This window comes from Bidens hawaiensis, unplaced genomic scaffold, assembly GCF_021521415.1.
Source record: "Bidens hawaiensis isolate Kalapana, Puna unplaced genomic scaffold, B.hawaiensis_p1.1 tig00419438_1, whole genome shotgun sequence".
Taxonomy (NCBI): Eukaryota; Viridiplantae; Streptophyta; class Magnoliopsida; order Asterales; family Asteraceae; genus Bidens; species Bidens hawaiensis.
Window position 1 is genome coordinate 105,834 of NW_027504861.1, and position 9,276 is coordinate 115,109.

Sequence of the window (9,276 nt, forward strand, 5' to 3'; positions counted from 1 at the left end):
AAAATCCTATGTGCACCACCAATTTCCAATTAGGTATTAATCCTCCTCCACAAAACCTCACCAACAGAATAATATATATATATATAGGGAGAGGATCAAGAGTAAACTCATCTTTAAGGAGAAAACTTAAAAACTCTTAAAGAATTATTTTTAATTAAATATAAAAAAGGTATTTTGGTCCCCTTCACTCAAAAAAAACAAAAAAAAAACCCCCGCTGTAATGCACATACATATTACTGTGCGATACTGTTGTATTACTATGTATTTTTAAGTTTAATAGTGTTTAATTGCATATATTCAATATTTATATATTGTATATGTGTAATAGTGTTGTATTATATGGAAAGAAATAATAATAAAATAAAAGTCGATGTAGTGCACATGTGCGTTAATGTTGTATTACACATACGTACTAATGTGTATTCAATATGCGTATTAGTCTTTTATTGCATATATACAATAGTGTGTATCAATATGTGTAATAGTATTGTGTTCTGTGCAATAGTATTGTGTTCTATGCAATACAAACACTTTTGCATATATGCAATGCACACTATTACACATGTGCACTACACCGACGAGGTTACCGACAAAGTTTTTTTTTTTTTTGGAACCAATAACAACTTATAAGAATAAACTTCAAATAAAACTTTTTTTTAAAAGTTAAAAATAGTTTTTTAGAAGTTTTTAAGTTTTCTCTTAAAAATAAGTTTTCACTTGATCCCACCCATATATATATATATATACATATATATACGTATATGTATATATGTATATATATGTACATATGTATATATATACATATACACATACATACATATATACATATACGTATATGTATGTATATATATATGTATATATATATATACGTATATACATATACGTATATACATACATATATATATATGCATACATATATATATGCATGTATATATATATATACGTATATATACGTACGTATATATGATACACACTATTGTATATATATATACATATATATATATGTATATACATACATATATATATATATGCATACATATACGTATATACATACATATACGTATATGTATATATGTATGTATGTGTATATGTACATATATACATGTATATATATACGTATATATATGTATACGTATATATACGTACGTACACGTACGTACACGTACGTACGTACACGTACGCACGCCTACGTACATACGCCTACGTAGTACGCGTACGTACGCCTACGTAGTACGCGTACGTACGTACGTGCGTATCTATATATACGTATATATATACGTAGATATATATACGTACGTATATATACGTATATATACGTATATATGTACATGTATATATGTACATATACACATACATACATATATACATATACGTATATGTATGTATATATATACATATATATACATATATATATATGTATATATATACGTACGTATATATACATATATATACATATATACATATATATACATATATATATACGTATATATACATATATATATACGTATATATACATATATATACGTATATATACATATATATATACGTATATATACATATATATATATATATATTCCGCCACCAGCAACCCAAAAAGCCCTTCCTCCTATCGACTTTCTATATTATTAGACCATCTCCAACAGCTTTTGGTTTAAACCAGCCACATCACCGCCACATCAGCTTTTTTAAAAACCACATTTTTACTCCAACAATACACATTCTCAAACCATCTTTATATTTCCACATCATCACTTACTTTTATATTTTTTTTAAATAAGAATTTTTGCAATACTATTAAATATTTATATATATATACACACACATACACACACACACACACATATAAATATATATATATATATATATATATATATATATATATATATATATATATATATTCCACCACCAGCAACCCAAAAAGCCCTTCCTCCTGTCGACTTTCTATATTATTAGACTATCTCCAACAGCTTTTGGTTTAAACCAGCCACATCACCACCATATCAGATTTTTTAAAAACCACATTGTTACTCCAACAATACACATTCTCAAACCATCTTTATATTTCGACATCATCACTTACTTTTACAATTATTTTAAATAAGAATTTTTGCAATACTATTAAATATTTAGTTTTATAATTTTTATTTAAATTAATGGCGAAACGTGGGTTGGATGAGTAGGACTTCTTGTAACGGTTTTTTCTTGCTAGGACTTCTTGTAACGTTTTTTTTTTCTAAGATTCTTTGTTATGTCTAGGACTTCTTGTAACCTTTTTCTATGACTTCTTGTAACGTGTCATTTTCTAGTACTTCCTGTAATGTTTTTTATATCCGAATTAAGCGTTGTAAAATAGATAATAAATCGTTAAAAAACTAGGCGTTTTTAAAAACCTAGTCGTTAAATAATTTAACCGTTAAACTAGCCGTTACATAAAAAATAAACAAACAAAAAAATACATCATTTTTGAAATAAATATATAAATATGTATATGTATAATATTTCAATATATTTTATAAATATAATATATATACATATGTATATATGTGTGTTTGTGGTGAAAGATGTGTGGGACCCATAATAGGTGGTTTTTGATAGTTTGATTTTTCAAACCTCAAAACTTGGATTGTGGTTTGAACCAACCACTCCAATGGTTTAGGTTGGTTTGAACCAACAAAAACCAACCATTGGAGATGGTGTTATATAAGGGTTTATTCTCTTTTCATTAGTGGGCTCTTGTTTTTACTAGGCCAAGTAGCAATCAAATTGAAAAAGAGTTTATGACGTGCACATGTTTTCATATTCGTTGTGCTTGTATTTTCTTGTTTTCCACTTTAACTTGGTGCTTTTCCAAAATAGCCTAAATCATTTATTATTATAAAAATCATCAGTTTATATAACATATGAAGTATCCCATTTACTTATTAGTTATTATTTTTTATATGATAAAAGAACTATAGTGAAATTATAATTCGTTGGGTAAAATTAACGTTCAGAAAAGAAATATATAAAATTTGTTTAATGTTAAAACCTTTAAAATCCAAATATGAACCAATTAAGCATATTGTTTTTCTCGTTGTCTCTTTAAACCTTTAAAATCCAAATATGAACCAATTAAGCATATTGTTTAACAGCCACTCAAAATTGTAGGAAATATTAATATAAAAATATATATAATTGAGAACACATCAAAGATTCCCACACTTAAAATTTTTTCGTCACTGAAAAAGAAATTTGCACAAGATTATAACCAAACAAAAATGACAATTCTCGGATTATTTATTTATTTATTTAGAAGTAGCAGAACAAATAACCATGAACCCTGACATTTCTGTCCACTTATCAGTTTTCACCTATTAAGTCTGATCAGGTCGATTGTTGGTATCGCGATCCACTTATACCCATGCCTCTAATATTTACCGAGACAGATAAGGTGTGAGTAATATATTAGTTTGTATGACAAATTGGGACCCACACTTAAAAAACAATTTCTTACGGTTTTACCGGACCCAAGCCACCCGAAGTTGACTTAAACCTTATATCTAGTTGATCAAAACATGTTGTACCATTTATAAGAATAGCTAAAGACAATCAAGGATGTTGTTTATTCACCTAAGCTTAAGCATCAAGGTCTACCTAACAGCCATTAGATATGATTAATGTATGTATTAAGTAACTAACTAGTAAGTCCATCTCCATAGGTGAGTATGCACAAATTCATTTGTAGGGCTTACATATGACGTGTCCCTTGTGGTCCGTTTCTTAATGGTAATAGGACGTGAGCAAGGGGACCCCATATGACTAACAGCGTGGATGATCAACTCAGTAGTGTATTTGTACTTTGAAGTACGAGATGATCATGTTTAATGACTTTGTTTGGCAGAAAAACCGCGGGTTTGCTCTTTGAGCTTTTATAATATTCATAAATCCACTTAGGAGATATAAATACCCTGATGACATACCGCATAAAGACCCATTGTCTCCGAACCCTGTAGCATCACATCAATACAGGATTTAAGGTTATAAAATCATACGCATATGAACTGTTAAATACTAAAAATAGAAGTAAGAAATTTATGTTTACATCACAGGCTACTTTGGCATACCCTAAGGTTAAAACTACCCAAGCATCGTATTACTAGTCTATTCGGATTTCATAAAATTTTTAATTTTTTATGATCAAACTAAACATAAGGCTTGAGTATGACCCGTCCTTTCATCCCATTTTCTATAGTCTAACATGTATCCCTCTAAAAATTAAGCATTTTAAAGGGTTCAATTAAGTCAACAACCAAACTGCCCTTTCATTCGTAAAGGCTAAGCCTACCAACACATCAAACACTGAGTCTAAACGTTTAGCTACAGTACCTTACGTGTGGGCCTATCGATACTGTTCTTATATATATATACACATATATATATTATAAAACACCAAGAAGTTGTCAAAAACACTAGGTACTAATATCATTTCCTATTAACGCATAATTTCAAACACAAGGAAATTTTTTTTATTTATTTATTTTAATTTTTTTCTTTCTTTTGTTTTTTATTTTTATATTTTTTTTGTCCTACAACTAAGTAAAATAAACTCCCATCCCCACACTTGAACGAAAACATCATCCTCGATAAGATCAAGAGAAAGAAATAAAAAAAAAACTATTCTAAAAATTAAAAATATGAAAGAAAAGAACAAATACTCCCCTGGTAAACGGCTGTGTCTTCTAATCATGTGATCCTCGAGAGCAAGTTCCATAACACCGTCAGAGCCATCATGCGAATAAATATCATATGTACTAAACCACACTCGCTAGCATTGATCGGCGTACAAAACAAAAAGAAAATTTAAGAAATAAACATATTTTTGCATTTTATGATTTTTTTGTTTTTTTAATATATATATATATATATATATATTGTTTTTATAGAATACTCTTAAAATCGACCGACTCGAATGGACATTGAGTATGAGCGGTTGTTAATAGGGAGGTATCCTTAACAAAAGGAAAGGAAAATAAAAAAAAATATACAAAACTCTATAACTCAGGCTGCCTCCCGAGAGCGCTTAGCTTAGCGGGTTCTCAGCCTGACCCCTCCATCACGCCTATACGTCAAATGCTATGAGGCCCAAGACAATGCCTTCCCTTTCTTCCGCCTTTTTGCCGATATAACTCTTGAGACGGTGACCATTAAACTTGAAGCTCCTGTTTTTATCTTCAATATCAAGTGCTCCATATGGGAAGACTTCTTTAATCGTGTACAGTCCATACCATCGGGACTTAAGCTTTCCTGGGAACAACTTCAACCGAGAATTAAAAAGAAGTACGGTGTCACACACTTGAATTGTTTATTACCTCGTAGCTTTCGGTCATGCAACTCCGTAGTCCTCTATTTATAATTATATGAATGCGCATATGCATGATCACGAAGCTCTTCCAACTCATGTAGCTGATTAAAACGATGTTCTCCGGCAGTCGAAAGATCGAGGTTAAGTGTCTGAAGTGCCCACGAGGAACTCCAACTCGACGGGCAGATGACAGGCCTTCCCACAAATCGTCTGAAACGGTGTAAAACCGGTCAGAGTTTTATACACTGTACGGAAATCCCGTAAAGCGTCTTCTAGCTTGTCGGACCAATCCTTTCGGTTTAGCCTAACCGTATTTTCAAGAATGCTCTTAATGCCCCGGTTACTCGCTTCCACCTATCGACTAGTCTGTGGGTGGTATGCGGTAGCAAGCCGATGGGTGACCCCATAGCATTGCAATGCCTTCTCCATAAGAGCATTGTGGAAGTGAGTTTCGATCATTAATCAAGGCTTTCGAAACACCAAACCGAGAGAAAAGAGCCTAAAGAAATCTCACTACAACCCTGGCGTCATTCGTGGGAAAGGCTTTAGCTTCGATCCACTTTGAGACATAATCAACAGCCATGAGTATGTACTTGTTCCCAAAAGATGGTGGGAACGGGCCCATGAAATCAATACCACAAATGTCAAAGATCTCGCAAACCAGAATAGAATTCTGGGTGTCTCATTCCACGATGAGATATTACCGATACGCTGACAACGATCACAACCTCTGACGAATGTATGCGTGTCTTTAAACACTAATGGCCAATAAAATCGAGCATCGAATACCTTCTTTGCGGTGAGGCTCGCACCGTGATGACTACCTGTCGGTCCCTCCTGATAATGGCTCAAAATCTGCCATCCCTTCTTAGCATCCGCACATCTCTTAACAAGCTTGTCGGCACCGATACGAAACAATTACGGATCATCCGGATGTAGAACTTAACGTCAGCAAAGAACTTCTTCTTTTGCTGGTGAGACATCTTCTTCGGGATGGACTCGTCGACAAGAAAGTTCGCAATATCGGCGAACAAAGGGTAACCGGCATCCTATGCCTTAACGAACATCAAGCACTCGGTAGGTAAACTATCATCAAGCTCAACACCTTCATCTTTAACTTCATCTCTCTCTAGGCGTGACAAATGATTGGCCGCCACACTCTCGGCCCCCTTTTTTATCACGGATCTCTATATCAAACTCTTGCAGCTGCAGAATCCAACAATAAGACGAGTCTTAGCATCCTGCTTGCTAAAGAGATATCGAATAGCAGCAAGATCCGTGTAAACAACAGTCTTGGACAGAACAAGATAGGACCTAAACTTATCGAATGCAAACACCATTGCTGACAACTCTTTCTCGGTGGTGGTGTAGTTCTCTTGAGCGTTGTTTAAGGTCCGGCTCACATAGTAGATCGGATGAAAGTGTCTCTCTTTCGGCTATCCAAGAAAGGCACCGACTGCATAATTGCTCATGTCACACATTTAACTCTAATGATGACATCCAGTCGGGAGAAACCATGATCGGGGCGTTAGCGAGTTTGTATTTTAAAAGTTCAAAAGCCTCGATACATTGCTCAGAAAAAGACAAATGGGACATCCTTCTCAAGAAGCTTAGTCATGGGTCTTGCGATTTTAGAGAAATCTTTAATGAAACGACGTTAGAATCCGGCATGACCTAAAAAGCTTCGAATAGATCGCACGGAAGTATGTGGGGGGAGTTTAGAGATGGTTTCGATTTTGGCTCAATCTACCTCAATCCATGCACTCGAGATTCGATGCCCCAAGACAATACCCTCATGCACCATGAAATGACACTTCTCCCAATTTAGGAGTAGGTTGGTATCAATGCAACGAGACATCATCTTCTTAAGATTACAGAGACAATGATCAAAGAAACTCTCGAACACCGAAAAGTCATCCGTGAAAACCTCCATGGAGTCCTCAATCATATCGTGAAAGATAGCCTCCATGGATCTCTGAAATGTGGCTGGAGCGTTACAATGTCCGAAGGGCATATGTTTATTGGCAAACGTGCTGTAAGGACAAGTGAATGTGGTTTTCTCCTGGTCATCTGGAGCTAGCGGGATCTAAAAATACCCGGAGAAACCATCAAGGAAGCAGTAGTACTGCTGACCTTCTAAACACTCCAACATCTAATCAAAGAAGGGTAAAGGAAAGTGGTCTTTCCCGATGGCATCGTTCAACCTGCGATAGTCGATGCAGACTCTCCATGCAGTCAAAGTTCTAGTGGGAATGAGCTCGTTCCTCTCATTCGTGACGACAGTCATGCCACCTTTTTTTGGAACCACTTGAACTGGACTAGACCAGGGGCTAGCAAAAATGGGAAAGATGATCCCCGCATCAAGGAGTTTGATACTCTCTTTCTTCACCACCTCTTGCATCTTCGGATTTAGCCTACTCTGAGGCTGAACGACGCTTTTGAAATCATCCTCCATGAGGATTTTATGATTGCAAAATGAGGGGTTTATGCCTTTGATGTTGATAATTTTCCAACCAATGGCCCCCTTGTGCACCCTGAGCACTTCCAGCAACTTTATTTTCTCGCCCTCCGTCAGTATAGAAGGAATAATCACTGGACACTTCCTCTCTTCATCTAGAAACGCGTACTCCAAGTGAGTGGGTAGATCTTTAAGTTCTAAGGAAGAAGGAGGACTCTCGACGGAAGGTTGGTCCTTCATATCAACTCTCACGATCTCAGTCGATATGTCAGAATCAAGGGAGGACTACTCGGCGGTAGCATCAGATGGTTGTTCGGTCATGGTGATCATCTGAACCTCTGGAATCTCTCTATCTAGAATCTATGTGTCTAAGGCAGAGCCTACACAGATGTCACTAAAAAAATCCCCCACATGAGTTATGATCGCGTTAATGAATTATAGGGAGTCACCAGCCGATTTGGGATGCTTAAGTGACTGTCGAACTTTAAATGTGACGTTCTCATACCCTACTTGAAGAATCAGTTTGCCATCGCGAACGTCGATTAGCGCCTGCACGGTGGCAAGAAAAGGTCTGCCTAGAATAAGCGGAACACTATTATCCTCGTTCTTATCAAGAATAACTAGGTCCACCGGGAAGATGAACTTACCAATGCGAATTAGCATATTCTCAACAATCCCACATGGATATTTCACGGATCGTTCCATGAGCTGAATGCTCGTCCTAGTGGGCGTTGGCTCGGCCAAACCTAGTTTACTGAAAACAGAATACGGCATTAGATTAATACAGGCCCCAAAATCGGCCAACGCATGACTAACCATATCATCGCCTAAGATGCAAGGAATCATGAAGCTCCCAGGATCGGCCATCTTTTCAGGCAAATTGCTTTGCAAAATGGCAGAGCATCCAGAACTAAGAGGAACGGAAGAGACTTCGGCTAACTTCTGCATATTTGTAAGAATGTCCTTCAGGAACTTGGCTTATTTAGGCATTTGAGTTAGTGCCTCAAGGAACGGAATGTTTAGATGAAGCTTCTTAAGAAATACTAAGAATTTAGAGTTTTGCTCCTCGTCTTTGCCCATCTGAAGTCTCCCGGGATATGGCAATTTAGGATTATAAACTCTTAGTGGTGGTTTGGATTGCTTCTCTGCCTGTACTGTACTTGCTGGGCCGTGCCTCTGGTGCACCTTGGCCGGCAAAGACTCCATCTGAATCTCCTCGTCTACCTGCTCCTCTCTGTCGACCGCAGGCTGCTCGATGACTCCTTCTATAGTCACCTCCTGAATCACAGGCTCGTGATGTGCCCCTGCACCACTCCTAGTGATCACAGCTTTCGCGTGTCATGAGCTGGGATAGCATCTGTGTCTGCTGTACCATCATCTCCTCTAAGGTGGGCTTCTTCTCTCCACTTCTCGGCCCCTCGACAGAATCATGGAATAGGCTTTGACGTTGTTGGAAGCGGGATTGATTTCCGTTCCT

General features: G+C 36.2%; 2 protein-coding genes across 2 annotated transcripts; both read right to left on the reverse strand.

Moving 5' to 3' along the window:
- Nucleotides 1-7,082: 7,082 nt before the first annotated feature.
- On the reverse strand, nucleotides 7,083-8,039 carry LOC143608828 (uncharacterized). Its single transcript, XM_077083757.1, has 2 exons — nucleotides 7,650-8,039; nucleotides 7,083-7,427 (listed from the first exon to the last, which is right to left on the reverse strand). The coding sequence occupies exons 1-2, from the start codon at nucleotides 8,037-8,039 to the stop codon at nucleotides 7,083-7,085; spliced, it is 735 nt and encodes a 244-aa protein (XP_076939872.1).
- Nucleotides 8,040-8,234: 195 nt separating this feature from the next.
- On the reverse strand, nucleotides 8,235-8,747 carry LOC143608829 (uncharacterized). Its single transcript, XM_077083758.1, has one exon. The coding sequence runs from the start codon at nucleotides 8,745-8,747 to the stop codon at nucleotides 8,235-8,237; it is 513 nt and encodes a 170-aa protein (XP_076939873.1).
- Between the last annotated feature and the right edge of the window lie 529 nt (nucleotides 8,748-9,276).